Source organism: Engraulis encrasicolus, chromosome 9, assembly GCF_034702125.1.
Source record: "Engraulis encrasicolus isolate BLACKSEA-1 chromosome 9, IST_EnEncr_1.0, whole genome shotgun sequence".
In the NCBI taxonomy this organism is placed as follows: domain Eukaryota; kingdom Metazoa; phylum Chordata; class Actinopteri; order Clupeiformes; family Engraulidae; genus Engraulis; species Engraulis encrasicolus.
The window spans coordinates 15,495,127-15,519,778 of record NC_085865.1 but is presented as its reverse complement, the minus strand read 5'-3'; the positions used below and the strand labels follow the sequence as shown (position 1 = coordinate 15,519,778).

Sequence of the window (24,652 nt, the reverse complement as noted above, 5' to 3'; positions counted from 1 at the left end):
CTGTCACCCTCAAGGCCCCATATTTCATCACTATAATGTCAGCCCTGGCTCCATCATTTCCCTCTCGGTATACAGCAAAAGAGAGGCGAGGTGGGGTTGGTGGGAGATGGAGGTGGTGTTAAGGGAGGCTGTAGGGTTTGTGGTGAGGTGGGTGGGGAGGGATGGAGATAAAGGAAAGGGCACAAAGTGAAGTGGAGAGGGTGGTGGCTGCAGGATTGGGGTGGAGGAGGATTGAGGTGGAGATGGTGTAGTATGTGAGGGTGGTGGAGGATTTGGGAGGGGATGGCAGGGAGGAGATCAGGAGACAAGATCATGATTGATGTTGTCAGAGGCTTTTGGCAGGTTACCAGTCCTGCATTATAGAGAGGAGAGGAGAGGAGATTGGGAGTAGGAAGGGAGAGAGAGGACTTAACTTTATCCTGGCTGCAAGGCCATCGGAGGGAAAGCCTCTCATATTTTCATGTCTCTTGCTGTCCTTGCTCAATGTGAGACACTCAACACTCGCCACTTCTGATCCCATGGGTGGAATGCAGCAGTCAGTGGCACAGGGTTTTCTTTTTTTTTCTATTTCAATTTTTTTCCTCTATATACCTTTTCATTGTACGTTTATCAGCCTTTCTCTCTATCCATCTTCATTCTCTCAATTTCCTCTATCTGTCAGTCTTTCTTTGTCTGGTAGTCACCTTTACAATCCAGCTCTGGCAAAATTGTATTTACCGGCAGGCAAAGTGGAATTTGAAGGTCAGAGTATTCACTGGACAAAATCATTTCTGAAAGGACCACCGCGGGCTTCACTTTATTAGAGAGAAATATAACTCATGCTTATTCATGCCTCCATCCTTTTTGTCCCTTTTTTGGAAATGAGGACCAGACACCAGCCATTGATGGTGACAGAAAGCCTCTCAGCTCCACTTAGACGAGGCTGTTTCTGTTGAGGGATTGTTGAATAGGCCACTGAATCGGATTGGCCACCTACTGTATGTGTAAGAGGACGACTGCTTTCCTTTAACCCATTGACGCCTAAGGCACCTGTAAAAAAGGGTGCTGAATGCCTGAGCCCTTTTTAAGAAAAGCTGCCCTCAGCCTATAAAAACCTGAATATCTCAGCTTCTGAAGCACATAAAAATATGCCCTAAGTTGCATTTAAACGCTAAGACCCCCTTCTTTCATTAGAATGTGTTCATTCATCTCAAACAAACAGAGATTTTTAATAAAGTTGTCTCAAATCTCATGAGCCTGAATGTTGCATAACGCAGCTCCAGGCGCCAGGGCCAATGTTGCACAACGCAACATCAGGCATCAATGGCAATCAATTCAAGTGCTTGAGATTTGAGCTGTTTTACTAAAGATGTGGGTATGTCAGAACTGAATGAACACGATACTTGTACAAAATGAATCTTCTAGATTTTAAATGTAACCTTTTTCATGTTTGTATGTGCTTCGGAGGCTGAGATATTTGGGATTTAATAGGCAGAGAGTAACCTTTCCCAAAAAGGGCTTAGGACAAAATGGGTTAAATTAGCCCAGAGAGTGTACTGTGTGAGTTGGTATAACAGCTCCAGAAAGCAGTTTAATGACATAACAAACACTGTTTAGTAGGGCTGCACAATTATGGAAAAAATCATAATCACGATTATTTTAGTCAAAATCATAATCACGATTATTAATCACGATTATTGATTTTTGCTGATTTTTTTGAAAATTGTAACAAGATGAAATATAACCAAGAATGAATTACATACGGGATAAGCAAAATAAAATGAATTGTAATAATTATGTAAAGGCAATAGCATGACATTTAGGTGGACAGATTTCTGGCCAGAAACACCAGCCTGTCAGTATGTTCTGGCTTCAAGGACGCTCTCAAAAGTAGGTCACTATTGCCACGATTAAATCACGATTAAAATCATGAGTTCGATTTCACTATTTTATCACGATTTTGATTATTTTTCGATTAATTGTGCAGCCCTACTGTTTAGTATTGAAGAGGTGCATACAACATATTTTTGTGTTTTTACACTCCCAACAGCCACTCTTCCTGGAGCCTCTTGAATGTAATTTGTTGCTTTTATTGTTGTGTTGTTGCCAATCATGATGAACTGTATGCAGCGGCGTGGAACAGGGGGGGAAAACCCTGACTCATTCTTAGGGCCCAGACCACTTGGGGGGCCCACCGGGGGCCCTCCCATGGAAAATATTTTTCTTCTTTCATTTTTTTAAACATTATTTTAAAAATAATGTCAATACATGTTGGTAATTTATGTAATTCCAAGGTTCTCTGGAAATACATCTGTTGAATTGGATATACTAGCCTGCAAATCGGCTATATTCTATATCAGACACCCCCATTATCACGCATTGGTTTAGTCCGCCCTCTCGCGGACTTTTGATTGTACAATATGCGGAATCAACACTCACTCACGTCATTATTATTACTGTATTAGGCATTAAACGCAGCAGCCGGTTAGCAATGAAAGACTTCTAAAACACCAGGCTTTCACAAAAATAATAGAAAGGCTAGAGAGACAGGGGAAACAAAATGAAGGAAAGCAACTGCAGCTGATTTCTTGCAAGAAAGGTGAGCCCAAATGTCAAAATTACAGCCTACAAAGTAGGATACCTAACTAGCCTATCCCATTCCCATTCCGTGTGGCCTTCTGTGATAGCCGATGTCAAATGAAAAAAATAATCTCATTTTGTTGGCTATCATTGTGAACCCATATTTGTCTTTGATAGGCCTATAGGCCTATTTATTCATAACAAGTGTCCCAAAAGCCCAACATAGGGTCGATGTTGGTTCAAATATCCAAATGATAGCAAAGCCTAGTGTAACGGAGGCTAACTAGCACAGAGTTGGCGTGGAACGTTGGTAAACCTCCCTCCGATAGCCTCATACAGTCTCGTGCCGTTGGGCCGAGAGACTAGTCTCTTGGCCCAGCGGTATCGTACTGTGTCTCCCATTGCCGAATCGTTGTAGTTGACGAGGTCGCACGTTCGATCCCCGAGGGGGGTGAACAGGTGCAAGATGACCTCCGTCACACTAGGCTATTTGTAAAATGAATCCCACTCAATTTCAGAAAATGTCACGAACGTGAAGATGCCCCCTGTCGCAGCAGGTGCAAATGGTGTGAACTTGAGAGAAGGTGAGCCTATTTTATCATAGTCTTGAAGAAAAGCGGTTTCTCAACCGGGTGCAATGCTGCCCGCCCTGGTCATCGAATTTGCAGATTGATTCTGTCGATATTAGTCGACGTCATATTCATCAGTTGCCAATGTCAAGGTGGCGGTGCGAACAGCTGTCAGTCTTGAACCTTCATTCTGCTTTTATTTTGCGGTCTCAAACTCTGGTTACTTGGCCATGTCTCTGACCATCTGACAACGCCCGTTATAGCTGAAGTGTGGTAAAATAATGACGAGATTTTGACGGGGCACCAGTCTGCGTTTTGAATGTTGCTGACGCCATTCTAATCTGCGCAAAGCGCAAGAGATGACCCTGTTTGCATAGCGCAAGAAAAGAGGCAGAGTAGCCTACCTACCTCCGTGCTGAGCAGCAGGGGCGAGTTTAGGCTATTTTTAGTGGGGCCACGGCCCCACCGTGACTTGGCTCGGCCCCACTAGCTCAGGAGCCTTTTAAAATATTATTTGTGAAATGTATTGGAAATGAATGCGCAATATTCTGCTGCGACTGCCCCGTCTGGCAACCCTTGTCTTGTGACGAGTCTGCTACACCTCTTCTGATTGGTTTGCATCTTCATGCAACTGCTTCCCGCCAGAGTTGTGTTCAGTTATGATTTTTGCGAAAGTAGTTTCTGGATTTGTCATACAGCCGAGGCAGAACCCAAATCCGCGCATATTCTCGTGATGAGAAGGTATGGAGCACACTACACACAATAAAGTGGTGTAGGCTACTGTAGTGCTATGCATACTATGATAACATTGATTGTCATCATAACTGGCATATTTTTGTAAGCTGGTAAACGTTGGTTAAAAAAAAGTGTTGCAATGAAAGACCATTAAAATCGTCCACTGTTAGTTTGTGGATGTCCGTGAAATATATGCTTAACATGATAGCGGTGGTGGCTAAGATTTTGTAAGGTGGTCCCTTGCGACGCGCAATACTTTCACTTTCGCCGGTGTAAAGGGGCTCTCTGTTGACCATGCAAGGTCAGTCAGTCAGAATCACAAAAGCTTGAGGTAGCGAGATAACGGAAAGGGGAGTCAAAATACAGGTGGAATACAATGCGCAATCAACCTACTGTGGAAAACCATGCCATGCATCACAAATGATGAGGACAGAGTGCAAAATAAGGCTGTTATAGGCTACTACTAATAGCCTACGCTACCATCAGGACAGTCAAAATTATATGCCTGGCAGCGTTTCGAAGTTGTGAGGGAATTAAACATGCTTCAGCCTTGCGTTGGAATAGTTCTAGCGAACAGCAGGCATATCGGCTGAAAATTATACGGCTAGTCACATTACATTGATAGTCGAGGTTCGCCCATATGGGGATGTTTATCCATATTTTGGTGATGCTGTAATTGTGATGTGAGAATGCGGGCTCTCCAACTTCTCACTTAGCCTACTGATTGGAAACTGTGTGAAGGTTGGACGTTACTGGAACATTCTGGCTCGGAATGAGCCGAAGTGACTTTGGTGCCCGCGCGGTTTCTACTGTCCATTTACTGTACATGTGTGAAAGGGAGCGCGCAGCTTGTTGCGAGATTCCCATCATCGGCATGACTTTCGGCGGTTTCTACTGTCCATTTACATGTGTGACAGGGAGCGCGCACCTTGTTGCGAGATTCCCATCATCGGCATGACTTTCGGCAGGGGATGTTTTAATTTTTATGTTTGCTTGAGAAGGAGATGTCAGATTTTAAAAACTCACAATGAATATTTATCTGTTGAGCTACCGATTGGAACGGTCATTTGCGGTGCAAGGAGCGCACATGAGAGGGGAAACTCTTCTAATTATTTTTAAGTCACTCAATAGCCTAGCCCTACATATATTGCAGATATGCTACAGTAATAGGCCTACCATCCACTTAGGAGTCTTAGTTCTTCAGTGTCTTCTCTACCTTTTGTGCCAAGGGTAAAATCCAAGTGAAATGGCATCTAGCCATGCTGCCAAATGACGGGGAAAGCTTCAAATTACTGTAGGCCTACCTGTAGAGCTGCCCTAACTGTAGGCTATTATGGTTTGACAAAAAAAGCTTTATTTTCATCTTGCTTTGCATCTGGGTGGTTGACGTTTAAGGGCGTAACGCAAAAAAAAAAAGTTTTTCAAATTCCTGAAAAAAATGATGGATAAAAATTGGAAAAAAATAGAAAAAAATAAAGCACTTAGTGGTCTGTGGAATTTCACCTTATTTTTGCCATTTTTGGGAAAATGTGTCCTGAATCAACACATTGCATAGGCATGTCACACCGCAGGAAAATGGAGTCACACCACAGGGAATTCACTGCATTATGGCCATTTTAATCCTTTTGTATACATGACTGACATCTGAGCTCATGCTAACTTGATAATGATATTGTGTTTAATCTTAATATGTGTTTTCATTTATAAAAAACTCTGTAACCCTTCTGTAAGAGCAGTCACACCACAGGACACCATAAAATGAACCTAAGCATTGCGTGACAGAAAGATTGCAATATGAAGACATATTAAGAGGTTAAGAGTCACCTTAAACTTCCACAGCACTCTCCAATAACTGAGATACTGACTGGTTAGGAGCCAGTCTTTCAGACCCTTGTAGTTGGCCTTGCAGCTGCCCATTCACAAACATTGACATACATGTCACCCCACAGGACGCAATTTGTGTTACGAAATTGAACTTGTAGTTAATATTACTGTCTTGAGTTTTTTTCACATTCACATATCTTAATATTAAGTTAATATTTATGCAATCATGCCAAATGCTTCATACATTATTCAAAATGTTGTTGGTTAATTTATATATATATTATATTCCAGGTTTCATTAATGTTAGTCACACCGCAGGATATTTGACATATAAACCTTTACATAAATCTTAACAAAAATGTTTCTTCTCATCTAAGACTAATATGAAACATAATGTACCACATCTTCTTTCATTGACATTTGTTTTTTAAAGGAAAAATAACAGTTTTGTAGCTTTTTAACCAATGTTACGAAAAAACAAGGCGTCCCGTCTCCCACCCGTCTACCTTTGCAGTCTGTATAATACTTCCTATACTTTATTGTAATATTTCCTCTCTCTTTTTCTTTCCTCTCAATCACATAAGAACTATGACAACCATTAGGGTGCATATCTCACACACAGTAGGCTACCAATCACAAGGATTTACCTATGTAGGTAATGTAAGTTAGATTTCGTGGGGGAAAATGTAATGTCATGACTTGTGGGTAGTCCTTCATTGAGTGAACTGTTATTTAAAATTGAAAGCCTTTTTAAAACAAATCTCAAATCTGAAATAGAAATGGAAGGCTTGCTCTGTCAGGTAGCCTACCTCTGTCAGATGCCACTGTCAGCACCAGGGGCCAGGCCCACCTAAAGATCAAAAGCTAAAATCGCCCCTGCTGAGCAGGTAGCCTATCTGCATTGAGTGCTCATGAAAATTACAAGCTACTGTGAAATAGTTACTGGCCCATTTAAATCTGAAAGTATAGTAGCCTAATAAATAATGATTTCAAAGAAATAAATAGCCTAGGCTAATAGCCTTACTAGGTTCGGGGTGCCCTGACTTTCAAAGGTTGAGCGACATCAAATCCAAACAGCGATACTTTTGTTCTATTTAGGCTACTCTGCTTTACCGCAGGTTTTAAGCGACATTTCGAAGTCAGCTTCTACCGGCACAGCTGATTCTCTTTTCCTTGCTCTCCCAAACACTGATACGGGCAAACGTGACGTGCGTGCGGGGCAGTGCGAGTGAACGAATGTGCGCGCGAGCGCCTGTGTTTCTGTTCAGCGATGCACATTGAAGAAAGTACAGTTCAACATATCAATGTCTCGTGTGTCCATAGTGCACGAAACAGTAGGCTGGAAGCATTGTGAAAAGAGATTTGTCAGTCTCTCTCCTCCCCCTCACACCATAGTGATGAAGTGATTAAATGTCATCCCTATGAATATGATAGCCTACTTTTCATAACTGGTAATGTGAAAGATTAAGACATTTTATATTTTTAGTAGGCCTATGTCTATTATGTCATATGATTGAAGATGAGAATGATTCAAGTGAAGGAGAGGAAAGCATAGAGGGGTATTCTGAGGAAGGCAAGAAGGATGACAATATCAGGAGGTAGGCGCGCGCAGGGGGGGGGGGGGGGGGGAGGGGGGTTGTTTAGGTTGGGGTGTGTAGGGGGGCCCATGGAAGAGGTTGTTCCTAGGGCCCCAAATTTGGTGCTACGCCCCTGTGTGTGTGTGTGTGTGTGTGTGTGTGTGTGTGTGTGTGTGTGTGTGTGTGTGTGTGTGTGTGTGTGTGTGTGCCTGTGTGCGTGTGTGCGTGTGAGAGATACTGTACCTGCTTGTCCTATTTATCTCCCTGCATTGCAGTTACCTTAAAATAATGATGTGGATTCACTTGCATGTGAGTTTGTTGGCAGTCCCCTGACGCACACACACACACACACACACACACACACTAGCACAAGCACGCGCACACATACGCACACGCACACACACAGAGTGTGTTCCAATACTCGTACTGTCCACCCTTTCCGCACTGTGTTTGAGTACACAGGGTGTTCCATTTCTAATCGCGACGGTAAAGTGTACTGTAAATTACACGGATAACGCCCCCAAAATGGCAATTTTTTGAAGTGTGGAGTTACTGTAGACTTTTCGCAATCAACGGCCGCCATGTTTGTTACTTAGTTGAGTGTCAGATCGGTCAAATGGCTGAATCTCCGTGATAACAGCATAGTTTTGATTCCAAAGACAATCGCCATGTGTATTAGAGGCAGGGGTAACTTTAAAAAGTGTCAGCATAACGAACAGTGCCTTCAGTGATTAATTGCATATTGACGGTTGGTAAACTCGGATGACACACGACCAACCGTCATTTCCGTTAAGTGTATCAGACAGAACGGGAATCGGAATGTACTCGCCTCGTGAATCGCGGAGGGTGGAAAGGGTACTTCACTGCACTCAAACAAGGTACACAGTACAGAGGGCGAATAATGGAACACACCAACACACACACCCCACCAAGCACACTCGTCACCTTGACATTCTTCTAATGTGTTTCCCTCCAGAAAAGTGCTAAGGCCCCCTCCCTTATTGCTGCCTATTTGGGGGGGGTTCCAGTGAGACAAGGAGGGGAAGAACAGGGAAGTGGAACGGAGGATTGTGCGTGCGTGCGTGCGTGCGTGCGTGCGTGTGTGTGTGTGAGAAAGGGAGAATTAAAGAGAGGAGTCCTTGTATCTTTGACAAATGAGTCTAGTCACGCTGGAGGCTAACCTCTACATCACATCTGCTCACCCATTTCAGCTGTGACATTAGCACTCTGTATTAACATACAGACACACACACACACACACACACACACACACACACACACACACACACACACACACACTAGCACAGACAGACACACACACAGACACACACACACGCACACAGACACACACACACACACACACACACACACACACACACACACACACACACACACACACACAAAGGGGCATGAACACACACACAGATGCATGGAGGAGTAATGTGATCACCATCCTGCCTGTGTTGTGATGTAGATTCAGAGCCAGACAAGCTGCAGCTGCAGCAGCGGTAGTGATGGTAATGATCTATCCCATTACTAGTTTTTATGCACTTCAGCAGAGAGTGAGACAGCGCATCAGTAGGACTTGTCTAATTTGTCGGGTTATTTTTCCATTCCAGATGACGAGAAAAAAATGATGCTCGATGGTCGATTAACGTCAGAGCAAGAGATTTAATTTGTTGCATCAGTTTTTTCGCCTTTAATCACAATGTGATCCAAAAGACAAAAAGGATAAAACACAGAGAGACACCAGTCAAGACAGTCCAATTAATCCTCATTTTCTGTTTCAAATTGTTTTAATTTAGCAGAGCCTAAGGACTGGTGCTGTAACGTTCTTTTGAAAGGTCTAAGTAATCTCTTTAATATGCACTGCAGGCAGGTCACTCACGCACGCACACACACACACACGCGCGTGCGCGCGCGCACACACACACACACACACACGCACATGGGATTATAGACATTAACATTACTGACGGCGGTAATCAGAGAACAGGGAGGAGAAATAAAGAAATTACAACTAGGGATTCATTAGGAAAGAATGGATTTAGCGAGAAAGACACGCAAAGGTCAAACAAAAGTGAGAAGAGATTTGGCAAAGAAGACAGAAGATGATTATGTCATCTGAAAACTTGTGGTTATTATTGTGGGGGAGAAATTTCTCTAGGTGACATTTAATCGCAAGAACATCTGAAGTTTGCTGTGACAACAACAAAATAGTGTCTGAAAGAGACAGCCACGATGGGGTGGAGAGGACTGAAGTATAAGGGCTGTTTCAGAGTATGGGTGTGTGTACTGACAGTACAGTGGTGTAGTCTACTTTTTATGGTGAGTATACTGTATATTTGAGATTTTTTTGAAGTGGGTATACTGTATATATTTGTGCTATTCAAAACAATGGATCAATCAATTTTAAGTGGGTATACTGAAATCCCTGAAATTTAGAAGTGGGTATACTCCGTATACCCGCGTTCTACGTAGACTACACCACTGTGACAGTATGTGTAAGTACAGTATTATCATAACAATTCTGATTGGTTGCATAGTCTTCTGAAAACTTAGACTAGCTGCACTTTCATGATTATTTTTGTTGACTGTGCAGTTTGACTTCCTGACTTCAAATCTAATTAAAATGGTTTGATTGAATGAGCCGTTGTCATTTAAAGTTTAAGTTCATAATTGTGCAGATATTGTTTTTCCTCCAAGACATATCCACCAAGTCTTTACATCTTTCTTTAGAAGTTTGTACAAATACAAAATAACTTTAGTGTTGGATTTCTTCATGATTTAACTTAAATCCTTTTTTATCTCGTTGCCCACACCATTGAAATTTTAATTGCGCATCGTGCAAAAGCTTATGATGAAGTCGGGAAAGTGTTTTAATGGCTACTTGGAAAACGGTAACGATGTTGTATCCTGGCGAGTTAGCGGTCACCGAGAGTCCAATTATGTAGTAAGTTACGTGTGAGCGTACCTGACAAGAGCTGACGGGGAGGAGAGCAGAGCGGAGTGAAAAAACAAGACATCTTTCCAGATTAAAGCTCCATAGCCAAACAACACAGCACAGCAGAACACAGGGTACACACAGTAGTGCTGCAGAGCAGATCAATAGATATGTCGTTAAAGGAGTATGCCACTATTTTGGAGCTTAATACAGTTAAAATCGTTGGCTGGGGTTTATAAAGGTGGTAAAGTGTCTTATTTTTCATGTTAAGCGTTGTCTTGCTGTAAGACAAGTTAAAAGAGGGAGCATGTCGCTAAGCTAGTGAAAGTCAATGGATCCTTGTAGCATGCTACAATGCTACACGGATCCATTGACTTTCACTAGCTTAGCGACATATTCCCTCTTTTAACTTGTCTTAAAGCAAGAGAATACTTATCATGAATGACACTTTACCACCTTTATAAACCCCAGCCAACGATTTTAACTGTATTAAGCCCCAAAATAGTGGCATACCCCATTAAGGGTGGAGCCCTCTCTGCCAGAGCTGTATGTCACCCTGATAATACCACCCTCGGGTGTCTAGCTCATATGGGCAGGAGGTCGGGAGGATGAGAGAGAGGATGAGATGGGTTACAGAGAGATGCCAGGTCAGACCATGTTAGTGGCCTGGTGTGTCTTGGAAAGGGTGGGTGACAACAGTGGTGGTTCACAGCTGTGCCATGATGGCTCTGTGGGTACTACCAGGGACATGACAGTGGCAGCGAAGGTTTAGGACAGAGGTGGCTCTGAGCAGGGCAGTGGCAAGAGTGGTGGGTCGGAGAAGGGCGGTGGTAACAGAGGTGGGTTGGAGCTATTTACCCTGCTCAGCTATTTACAACCTCAGTGCTATAGCTGCTTATGGGCCTGTGGTGTATGGCCTAATTCTGTGGCACTGGTTAAGCTGCAGCACATAAATTGCCTTCGTATCGCAGGTACACACACACACACACACACACACACACACACACACACACACACACACACACACACACACACTATAAGCTGGCAGAGTAATTCAAGGGGAAGCCCAGAAGAGAGAAGCTCATCAAACAACATCTAGCCCGGTGGCTTGCTGCCCTGTCTGGCTGTATTTCCCCTGTGAGCCATTCCAGTGATATGATACCATGGGGGTGTCTAACAGGAGCCCACATTCACTGGTGGCAAAGTAAATTATAGGAATCAATACGTTGGCTCTGTGCTTCAGACCTGCTCTCGTTGTGCAGAGTCGTGGTGTCACACCAGATGCCTGTGAGCGGTTATTTGCAATACATCGGCTAGGATGAGAGAAGAAATGGTGATGCACGAAGTATACCTCATCGATGATTATACAATGATGTTTTTTTTTCTGTTTTCCCCCAACTCTGTTGTTTCCTGGTCACTATTCTCTGAGGAGGGCCTTTGGAGTATGTGCGTTCGCCTGCGTGACTGCTTTTGTGAGTACGTGTTTGGAGGGAATCATCATTACGATTACGATTACGATTGTACTTTATTGTCAGTTTGCATTGAAATTCATTTTGCATCTCTGAGCAAGACTCATTGGTTTCGTTTCTGCCATTTTTCCCAAGCTGAAGAGAGTCTCCCAGGGAACCAGTGAAGAAAAGCCCTAATGAGTTTCACGCACGCACGCACGCACGAGCGCGCACACACACACACACACGGGAAGAAAGAGATAGAGAGTACTCAAGAGTGAGGTGAAGGGGTGATGCAGTGGAGAGAGAGAGAGAGAGAGAGAGAGAGAGAGAGAAACTGAAGCAGAGAAATACCAGATAGAAGAGGCAAGAGACACTCAACAAAGCATAAAGATTGATGGGGGGGGAAAAGGGAGACAGGGTGAAAGATAGAGTGCCTGAGAAATGGGGAAAGGAAAAGAGAGAGTATGAGAGACAGAGAAGAGCATGAGAAAGTGCAAATGCCTTGTTGGGCACTGAGCACGACATGAGCACTGAGAGTGCCATCAGGACTGTCTAGAGCCAGCGGAGGATGGGGCTCCCTGCCTGTGAATACATCACACACATGCACGCACACACACACACACACACACACACACACACACACACACACACACACACACACACACACACACACAGATGCACACAGACGTTGGCACACATGCATAAACATACACACATGCATGTAAGGCAAGGCAAGTTTATTTATATAGCGCATTTCATACACAGGTGCAACTCAATGTGCTTCACAAAGTTAACAAATGTAAATGAAAGGAAACAGGGAAGAAAGAAGGAAATGAATTAGAGTCAAAAAGCATTTAAAAACATTAAGATAAAACATAAGGTAAAAATAATAATAAAATAAAATAAAATGAAACAAATTAAATAAAAAATAAAAATAATAAGAATAAGTAATTTAAGCTAGGGGAAAGCATCTGAGAACAGCTTTGTCTTGAGTCTAGATTTAAAGCTATCAATAGTGGGTGCATTTTTTATGTCATCTGGAAGCTGGTTCCAAAGCTTTGAAGCATAGAAGCTAAAGGCTGCCTCTCCACACTTTGTTTTGACTTTTGGAATCACCAGCAAATTCTTCTCCGTTGACCTTAGTGACCTAGTTGGTGCATACAGCTGAAACATATCCAGTAGATATGTGGGTCCCATTCCATTTAGTGATTTAAACACAAGTAGCATAGCCTTAAAATCAATTCTGTAGCTTACTGGGAGCCAATGCAGCGATCTTAAAATTGGAGTAATGTGGTCGAACTTCCTTGTCTTTGTAAGAACCCTTGCAGCTGCGTTTTGTACAAGTTGAAGCTGTTTAATGGTTTTATTGGGGAGGCCAGTAAAAAGACTGTTACAGTAATCAACTTTACTAGAAATAAAGGCATGTATTAGCTTCTCCAGATCATGTTTAGACATCAGGCCCCTAAATTTAGAGACGTTTTTTATGTGATAAAATGCAGACTTAGTAATAGCTTTCATGTGACTGTTGAAGTTTAGGTCACTGTCAATGAGGACCCCAAGATTTTTAACTGTTTCCCTTGCTTTCAGTCCCTTCGTTTCAAGGATAGTAGCAATCTTTTGTCTCTCCTCTCTTTTCCCAAATATAATTACTTCAGTTTTATCTGTGTTCAGCTGGAGGAAATTGTGAGACATCCATTTGTTAATTTGGTCCATGCAATGATAGAGTGATTCAAGGGGGGTATAGTCATTTGGGGACATAGATAAGTAGAGCTGGGTATCATCCGCATAGCTATGGTAATTTATGGAGTTATTCTCGATAATGTGTCCCAGTGGCAACATATACAGATTGAACAGTAGTGGTCCCAGAATGGAGCCCTGGGGGACCCCACAATCCAGAGACATTGGTGATGAAGTATGTCTTCCAATGGCGACAAAAAAACTTCTTTGTTGTAAGTACGATTTTAACCAGTCGATCACTATGCCCGTAAAGCCAACCCAGTGTTCCAGTCTATGTAGTAGTATAGAATGATTAACTGTATCGAAAGCAGCACTCAAATCAAGAAGTACCAAGACGGATGATTTGCCAGCATCAGAATTCAATCTTATGTCATTCATAACTTTAATAAGAGCTGTTTCAGTGCTGTGGTAGGCACGGAAACCTGATTGAAACTTATCAAAATAGCTATTAGAGATTAGAAAAGCAGTTAATTGGTTAAAAACAATTTTCTCTATTATTTTACCCATGAATGGTAGATTGGATATGGGCCTATAGTTGTTTAGTACCAGTGCATCCAGGTTGTTCTTTTTCAGTAAGGGTTTCACAACTGCTTCTTTCAGACAGCCTGGGAATATGCCTGTTTGTAGTGAGGTGTTGATGATCTGAAGTACATCTGATGATATTAGATTTAAGATGGATTTGAAGAAGGCTGTTGGTAAAATATCTAAGTCAGATGTAGAGGAGCTAAGACTTTGTACCGTTCTATTAAGAATGTCCACATCAACTAAATGAAAATTTCTCATGAGGTTAGGATTTAACTTCACCATAGCAAGCTGGTCTGAATCTTGGGTCGGTTGCACATGTGTGAGTATGTTTGCACGTATTTTTTCAATCTTTCCTTTGAAAAAGGATGCGAACTCATTGCATTTGCTGACTGAGAGGAACTCAGAGGGCATTAGATTTGGGGGCCTTGCTAGCTTTTCCACAGTGCCAAACAGGACACGTGCATTATTAATATTTCTGTTAATTATGTCAGAGAAAAAAGATTGTCTAGCTTTAGAAATTTCTTGGTTGTATTTCGAGAGTGTGTGTTTATAGATTTGGTAGTGGACTTCAAGTTTGGATTTACGCCACTGTCTTTCAGCCCTCCTGCATTCTTGCTTTAGCAATATAACTGTGGGATTCTTTCTCCAAGGTGCTTTTTCACGTCCCACTGTTTTGATTTTTTCGGGGGCAATAACATCCATAATACGGGTCATCCTTGAATTAAAATTAACCATGAGATCATCTGCACTCTCTGAGGTTTGACTTTGGATCTCTGAAAGTGCTTGCTGAAAGAGTGAGGCTGTCTCACAGTTGATTATACGTTTTTTGACTGTAACAGATTCCCTTTGAACATGAGGGTACATAGAAACATCAGAAAAAATGCAGTAATGGTCAGAAAAGCCATAGTCTTTGACACTAGCACAAGCATTAAGGCCTTTTGTTATTATTAGGTCTAAAGTGTGACCTTGGTTGTGTGTTGGTCCTGTTACATGCTGTGTGAGGCTAAAAATGTCAATAAGACTTAAAAATTCCTTAGCATAGACATTCTCTAAGTCGTCCACGTAAAAATTAAAATCGCCTGCTATAAACAAGCTATCATAGTTCACACAAACATTCGACAACAGCTCACCAAATTCCTCTAAGAAGAGTGGTGCAGAAAGTCTTGGAGGTCTGTAAATAGTCAATAACAGTATGTCAGAAGAACATTTTAGAACTGCAGCTAAGTATTCAAAAGATGAAAATTCACCTAGTGATGTCTTTTGACATTGAAACAGTGCCTTGGAAATAATTGCTATCCCCCCTCCCTGTTTATTCTGCCTTTCTGTACTAATGAAATTAAAGTGTGACGGAGTTGCTTCTATAAGTGTGATAGAGCTAGTGGATTTTTCCAGCCATGTTTCAGTTAAAAATAAAAAATCAAGGTTGTGGGTACAGATAAACTCATTGACAACAAAAGGCTTGTTCCTTAGAGATCTACTATTCTGTAAAGCTAATTTAGCATTGAGCATTGGAGGCATTTCCACTGTGGTAGTGAGTTTTTTTGGGACAAGTCTGAGATTTCCCATGCTTGCCGTCTTGGGGGAATGTATGCGTGTCCTCAAGAGACCTCGTTTTGTTGTTAGAACTGGAATAAGATTGTCCATGTACATACATACGAATCTCCTGATGTCGGAGATGTATCCCATTGATCAATGTTGGTGTTGGCCTTGCCTGTCTCTCCTTTCCTCTCCTCTGTGTGTGGATTATGAAGGGGATATTTGTGTTTGATTGGACTGTAGCTGGATGACTGATGGCCGAATAATCCAGACAGACTTCAGGCGCGTGCACGCACACACGCACGCACGCACGCACACACACACACACATACAGTTAGGGCCATAAATATTTGGACATCTACACAATTTTCATCTTTTTGGTGCTGTACACCATCCTAATGGATTTGAAATGAAACAAACAAGATGTATATTAACAGCAGACTTTAAGCTTTAATATGGGGGGGTTTGCATCCAAATCGAGTGAACTGTGAAGGAATTATGACATTTTCTATCAGTGCCACCCCATTTTTAAGGGACCAAAAGTAATTGGACAGTTTAGTATTTATACATCAAACTTTCAATTTTTAATTATTTGGTTGCAAATACTTTCCAGTCAGTTACAGCCTGTAATTTGCAATCCATAGACGTCAATAGACACTGGGTTTTATCTCTGGTGATGCTATGGTGAGCTCTCTATTGCAACAGTCTTCAGTTCCTGCTTATTCATAATGTATTTTCCCTTCAGTTTTGACTCCAGCAAGTGAAATGCTTGCTCAATCGTTCTCAGGTGAGGTGATTGACTGGGCCATGGCATAGTCTTCAACTTTTTTCGGGTAGAAATGGCTTAGTGGCTTTCACATAAAGCTTTGGGTCATTGTCCATCTGCACTGTGAAGCATTGTCCAATGAGTTCAGAACCATTAGGTTTAATATGACATGATAATATAGCCTGAAAATCTTCAGAATTCATCCTGTGGCTTTTGTCGGAAGTCCTCATCATCAATAAATACAAGGGGAAAATAGTATTGACAGATATGCATGCCCACACCATGACACTACCACCACCATGATTCACTGATTGGGTGGTATGCTTTGAATCATGAGCAGTTCCTTCCCTTCTCTATACTCCTTTCTTCCCATTACCCTTGTACAAGATGATTTTTGTCTCCTCTGTCCATAGGATGTAGCTCAAGACCTATACAGTCTTTTTAAGACGTTGTTTGGCAAAGCCAAATCTGGTATTGCTATTTCTGATGCAATCAATAATTTACATCCTTTAGTAAACCCTCTGTATTTCCTATGGTGAAGTGTTCCTCAATGTTCTTGATCTTTTTCTTGATTGTTGCCTTGGACATGTATCCACCGTTCACCTGGACACTGTTCTACATCTGGCCAACTGTTGGGAGATGGGTTTTTGTTCACCAGATACAGAATATTGTCTGTCATCCACAGCATTTGTCTTCCGTGTCTGCCAGGTAATTTGGTGTTACTCTGGTGTTTATTTTTTTCCAACATTCTTGAACTCTTGAATTAGTCATATTAAATGTTTCCCCATCTCTCAAATTGGTTTGTTTTGATTTTTTCAACCTTATTATGGCTTACATCACTGATGGTGACAGGTGGACTTTGGATCTCATGGATATTCCGTAAAAATATATGGAAATGCAAATGGAACACTTCAAATGAACTCTAAGACCTTGTATTGACATCTTGGTGATGGTGTAGTAAGGGAATAACACACATCTGACTGGAAAATAGCTGAGAAGCCTACTGTCCAATTACTTTTGATCCCTTGAAAAGTGGGCAACACACAAAAAAAAAGTTCCTATTTCATTCCTGTTTATGCGATATGGATTTTAACACCCTCACATTAACGCTGAGAGTCTACAGTTAATGCATAGCTTGTTTGTTTTATTTCAAATCCATTGTGGTGGGGTATAGGGTGGAAAAGGATGAAAATTGTGTTGCTGTTCAAATATTTCTGGCCCTAACTGTATGCACATGAATGCACACACACACACACTGCCTGTCTCTCTCACACACACAGAGTACATATAAATGTGCTGTTTCCTGTCCACTGTAAAGTTCATCCCATGGGCCACGTACCCAGGGGCGTTGCCAGGAATGTTGGGCCCTATGAAAGATTATAATTTTGGCCCTACCAGTTGTGTGTTTAATAAGCTTATGTCCAATTACTATTTCTTTGTAATTAAAAATTTCAAAATAAATAAATAAATAAAAATGTATTATCCCATCCGCGGGCCGAGGGCCGTGCTGCGTTGGGCCGGGCCGTTAGAATCAGTACCACCTTTCCCCTCCTAGCGGCGCCCCTGCATGTACCCTAACACATGCCAGATGTTTGCCAAAAATCAATCCTGTTTTGCCACTTCAAAGAGAACGAGTTGCTCTTTTCTTTTGTCACTTTCTTCTCTTCCTCTCACACCTTCCTCTCACACCTTCATTTGCACATGAATTGTAAAACACAGCGCACACGGCACTGCGCACTGTCAAACTGCCAGTCAGATCAAATACAGAAACCTGACCACAACCACTGCTCTCTCCCCACCATTTGTCCTTCTCTCTCCTACCCCCTCTCCACTCTTTACTTTACTCTGTATATGGCTCTGCCTCACTCACTCTTTCCTTTTAGACTTTTTACGTCCTCTCTCTTCACCCCACCCCTCTCTTTCTCTCTCTCTCTCTCTCTCTCGTGTGTGTGTGTGTGTGTGTGTGTACTGTATATGCCAAGCCATAAAACCATGCAGCGAGAGAGTGAGTGGGCGAGAGTGGGCATTTATACAAAAATCATTCTTTGTTTTCAGATGATGTGACCTTTCTGGCCTTGGTCTCATATTTTAAAAATTTTGGCTGAACAAAGAATGTCAAACAAAGAAAGTATGTGGGTGCTGTATAGCTCAGCACTGAGTGACCTTTTGACCTTTGTCTTAGATTATAGGATTTTGGCTGACAAAGTAGTGACTGTAAAGTTAATTACAGCTACGGATAAATCATTTTCTTGCTGCTCCATTATGGAGGCTGTCATCCATCTTGTCAACAGGTGGGCAGTACATGTCATCGCGGGGTTAATAATCAAACATGGCTGCCGTTCTGTTTACTTCCTCTCATGTCAGTTTGAATGACGTGAAGTAAATTACCTGCTAAAGTGAGGAAGCAAAATAAACAAACAAAAGCATGAACTTTTTTGTTGTGTGCTAAGCTGTGTTTATGATCATGTTGGAAAGTCTGTTGTGAAGGAGAAAAGTGGATCAACTTCAAGGACATTTTTTTTTTTCTTCATGGGCTGAATTTTTCATGGTACTGTCTTTGAAGGCCAGTTCAGATGACTGTTATTGCAGGGAAGGCAAACAAAGAAAAATATTTGCAAGAAACATTAAAACAACAGCACATCACATATTAAAATGAAAGAATAAAGAATAAAAAACAATATCGCATCACATACTGTATTAAGTACCATGACCTCTAAAGCAAGAAGCCAGACAGTTGGAAAACAGGTGAAGAAGCATATTGCTCCTGGGGAATATTAGTTTTATTTCAAAGTAATACCCTACTGAATAACTACACACACACACACACACACACACACACACACACACACACACACACACACACACACACACACACACACACACACACACACACACACACACACACACACACTTTCTCTGAAACTCCAAGGGTTGCAGGTGTGTGCTGAAATGAGTAGGTTGGGAGGGTGAGGCACTGTCTGCTTGGGAAGTAGATCAACATGATCTCCAAAAATTCCGTGCTCCTGGACACGGATGTTAAGGGCACAAAATCTGTGTCCAGGAGCACGGATTTTGCCAAAATTCCGTGCTCCTGGACACGGGATTGTTCTCCGTGCTCCTGGACACGGAATTGTTTTCCGTGATGGACACAGAGAAGTGCTCTCTCTATAGGCTACTCCCACAGCTCTATGTTTCCACAGTCTTCCCAGGTCAAAAAAATGTGTACTTAAGTGTACTTTAAATATATTTAATTTTCTGAAAGTATATTTTAAGTACACTCTATTTATCAAGTACAGTACTTAAGTATGGTATTTAAAAATATACTTATAGTTTAGTGTATTTTAAATATATTTTAAAATCATTTGTATTATTAAAGTTATGTACTTAAATATAGTTTTATAAAATATACTGTTAGTGTATTGTATTTTAAATGTATTTTAAGTATATTTGTATTTTAAAAGTAATGTGATAAGTGTATTATTGTAAAATATACTATTAGTGTATTATATTTGAAGTGTATTTCAAGTATATTTGTATTTTAAAAGTAATGTGCTAAAGTGTAGCATTATAAAGTATACTATTAGTGTATTATACTTTAAGTGTATTTTAAGTATCTTTGTATTTTAAAAGTTATATACTTAAGTGTAGTATTATAAAATACACTATTAGTGTATTGTATTTAAATGTATTGTAAGTACATTTGTATTTTAAAAGTAATGTGCTTAAGTTTAGTATTGTCAAATATACTATTAGTATATTGTATTTTAAGTACATTTGTATTTTAAAAGTAATGTGCTAAAGTGTAGCATTATACAGTGTACTATTAGTGTATTATACTTTAAGTGTATTTTGAGTGTCTTTGTATTTTAAAAGTTATGTACTTAAGTGTAGTATTATAAAGTACACTATTAGTGTATTGTATTTAAATGTATTGTAAGTACATTTGTATTTTAAAAGTAATGTGCTAAAGTGTAGTATTGTCAAATATACTATTAGTATATTGTATTTTAAGTCTATTTTAAGTACATTTGTATTTTAAAAGTAATGTGCTAAAGTGTAGCATTATACAGTATACTGTTAGTGTATTATATTTTAAGTGTATTTTAAGTATCTTTGTATTTTAAAAGTCATGTACTTAAGTGTAGTATTATGAAATAAACTATTAGTGTATTGTATTTAAATGTATTTTAAGTACATTTGTATTTTAAAAGTAATGGGCTAAAGTGTAGCATTATAAAGTATACTATTAGTGTATTATATTTTAAGTGTATTTTCAGTATCTTTGTATTTTAAAAGTTATGTACTTAAGTGTAGTATTATAAAATACACTATTATTGTATTGTATTTAAATGTATTGTAAGTACATTTGTATTTTTAAAGTAATGTGCTTAAGTGTGGTATTGTTAATTATACTAGTAGTATATTCAATGTTAAGTCTATTTTAAGTACATTTGTATTTTAAAAAGTAATGTGTTAACGTGTAGTATTATAAAATACACTATTAGTGTATTGTATTTAAATGAATTGTAAATATATTTGTATTTTTAAAGTAATGTGCTAAAGTGTGGTATTGTTAAATATACTATTAGTATATTCTATTTAAATGTATTTTAAGTACATTTGTATTTTAAAAGTAATGTGCTAAAGTGTAGCATTATAAAGTATACTATTAGTGTATTATATTTTAAGTGTATTTTAAGTATCTTTGTATTTTAAAAGTTATGTACTTAAGTGTAGTATTATAAAATACACTATTAGTGTATTGTATTTAAATGTATGGTAAGTACATTTGTATTTTTAAAGTAATGTGCTTAAGTGTGGTACTGTTAAATATACTATTAGTATATTCAATTTTAAGTCTATTTTAAGTACATTTGTATTTTAAAAGTAATGTGTTAAAGTGTAGTATTATAAAATACACTATTAGTGTATTGTATTTAAATGTATTGTATTTGAAAACATAATATTAGTGTAGTATATTTTAAGTGTATTTGTATTTTAAAAGTAATGTGCTAAAGTTTGGTATTAGAAAGAATATTTGAAACGTACTTAAAGTTAAGTATGATTTTAGTATATTAAGTACACTTATACAAAGTTTGATTTTAGTACCAAAAAGTCAACTTAAAATGTGTTAAAGCTCTACTTAATTATATTTCAAATGTATTTAAGTATACTATAAGTTGTCCCAAAATAACACAACTTAAGTATGTACTTCTGCAGCATGCTATAAAGTGCTTTCTTATGACCTTGAAATAGATTTGTAGCATACTTCAAATAGTTACACTTAACCACATGTTAAAGTACACATTAAACATCTTATAAAGTGAATTAGTAAGTATGTTTAAAATGTACTTACAGTTAAGTATGATTTTAGTATATTAAGTACACTAAGTACACACTGCAAAGATTGATTTTAGTACCAAAAAGTCAGCTTAAAATGTGTTAAAGCTCTACTTAATCATACTTCAAGTGTATTTAAGTATACTATAAGTTGTCCCAAAATAACATTCTTTAAATACACACTTTTGAAATATATTTTAAATACAAAAATACATACTTAAGTATATTAAGTACACTTTTTCACCTGGGTACTTTTTTTAAACCATCATTTTAGTGTATTTTAACCTAGGCTTATTTATTCATTATGCTTTGTAACATTAAATAACCTTCCACCTTCCATTTTGTTAATGTATTTTCATGGTAAAAACACCATATTAAAGAGCACAAACAGATCTTAAAAAGGCATGTAAGGCCTTACCTATTAAACTTTTAAGCACAATACTGAAGTCTGTACTTAAGTTGTGTTATTAGTGTATTAAGTGCACTTTAAGTGTACTTTTTGGTGCACAAATTAAACATGTAAAAGTGTCTTTAATTCGATAAAAGCATACCACCACCAATGATTTCTAAGTATTATTATTAAGTATATAAAAGTATACTTAAAGTGTACTACTCAAGACTATTACTTCAAGAACGTAATTGTGCCTGTTGTAGAACAGGAAGTTGTGGTCTAGTGGTTAGAGTGCAGGTCTGTGGTTCAGTGAATTGTGGGTTCAAATCCTGGTTGAGGCAGTGGTTGTTGTCTGAAGTGAAGGTGAAAGGAAGGTTCATGTGAATGGCTGATGATTGTGAACAAGACAATGTACAATGGAAATGAGTAATTAGATATTACATTGATGTTTTTTTCATATACTTTTGAAATATATTTAAAGTGTACTTAAAATAAATATATTTGAAATGTGCTTAAAATAAAATCTACTTGTAGTATACTTAAAATACATTTAGAGTCAATACACTTAAAATGTACTTAAAGCGATTTTTGTGAATATATTTGAAATGTACTTAAAGTAAAGTATGCTTTAGTAAATTAAGTGCACTTGTACAAAGTTTGATTTTAGTATAAAAAAGTAAACTTAAAATGTGTTTAAGCTCTACTTAATCATACTTGAAGTGTATTTAAGTGCACTATAAGTTGTCCCAAAATAACACAACTTAAATATATACTTCTGCAGCATGCTATAAAGTACTTTCTTGTGACATTGAAATAGATTTCTAATGTACTTAAAATGCACTTATCTGCATGCTAAAGTACACATTAAACACATTTTAAAGTTATTTCGTTAGTATACTTACAATGTACTTAAAGTAAAGTATATTTTTAGTATATTAAGTACACTTGTACAAAGTTTGATTTTAGTACAAAAAACTTTACTTAAAATGTGATTAAGCTCTACTTAATTATATTTCAAGTGCATTTAAGTATACAATAAGTTGTCCCAAAATAACACAACTTAAGTATGTACTTCTGCAGTATACTATAAAGTACTTTCTCATGACATTGAAATAGATTTCTAATGTACTTACAATGCACTTATCCGCATGCTAAAGTTCACATTAAACACATTTTAAAGTGACTTGGTTAGTATACTTATAATGTACTTAAAGTTAAATATATTTTTAGTATATTAAGTACACTTATACAAAGTTTAATTTTAGTACAAAAGAGTCAACTTAAAATGTGTTTAAGCTCTACTTAATTATATTTCAAGTACATTTAAGTATACTATAAGTTGTCCCAAAATAACATTCTTTAAATACACACTTTTGAAGTACACTTTAAATACAATAAAACGTACTTATTAAGTATATATTAAGTACACTTTTTTTTACTTGGGTTGTGTTTTCTCAGGATTTTTCCAATTTCAAATATTTTTTATAAAAAATGTTTTTCCTACTGACAGGTTAGGGTTAGGGATTGTTTTGGTCTGGGCACAGCTAGTTTTCTTTCATTCATTATATGAACTTGATAGCCTAGCAACCAACTGGAAATGGTATTTCTCAAAAATATGTCTTTAATGACAGGTTAAGGTTAGGGAATGTTTTGGTCAGGGCACAACTTAAATTGCTATAGTATTATTTTGTTTAGGATTAGCATTTGGTATGTATTTTCTAATTTTCTGTGGTAATAGCCTATAGAAAGCATTTCCGTGACTCCAACTTGTGTTATTAGCTCAGATCTGTTGTGTTTATTGTGTTGATTAATCTTATCTCAATCTACAATCTCTAGTATTCCTCATGAAGTTTATTCTTCGTGTGTGTATGTTTGCAATTGCAGATGGCGTGCCGTACACGTGGTGGGTTGGCCGGGGCAATGAGAAGCATTTCTACTGGGGAGGAAGCAGTCAGGGCATCCAGAAGTGTGCCTGTGGCATAGAGCGCAACTGCACAGACCCCAAATACTACTGCAACTGTGACGCCGACCAGAAACAATGGTGAGCGCGTGCACACACACCACACACACACACGCACACGCACTCGCACACGCACACGCACACGCACTCGCACACGCTCACACACACACACACACACACCACAAGCACACACACATGCACTCACACTCACATTCACACTCTCTCTCTCTCACACACACACACACACACACACACACACACACACACACACACACACACACACACACACACACACACACACACACACACACACTCAAACTGACACTGACCAACATGCAGGTAAGTACACGCACACACATGCACATATGCATACACACTTACACAGACAAACATACACCCGTCAGTGCCCATTATTATCCAGCATGTACGTATGGTGGTCTTTTACCTCACGTACCACGAATACAAGATGATCACCACAGGCAATGTGCTCCAGCAGTGCCTGTATGCCTGCACGCACACACGTACGCATGTACACTCACACTCACACACACCCACACACAAACACCGTCACTGTCGCATCACTATTACTTGTGTACTTGTCCTGCAGTCTTATAATCAGCCCTACACACTTACACATTCAGTCGTAGTACAAGCAAACCCACACATACACATGCACATACACAAATATAGGCATATACTGATGTTTGTGACTTGGCTACCCTTGCAAACAACCCACCC

At 39.2% G+C, this 24,652-nt stretch overlaps 1 protein-coding gene across 1 annotated transcript in view; it reads left to right on the top strand.

Annotated features, from left to right (window-relative positions):
- Positions 1-24,652, top strand: part of LOC134456119 (contactin-associated protein-like 2) — a 293,385-nt gene that overhangs the window by 217,775 nt on the left and 50,958 nt on the right. Inside the window, exon 14 of the mRNA XM_063207552.1 lies at positions 23,839-23,995. Coding sequence (XP_063063622.1) covers positions 23,839-23,995 — 157 coding nt within the window. The remainder of the gene's footprint in view (positions 1-23,838; positions 23,996-24,652) is intronic.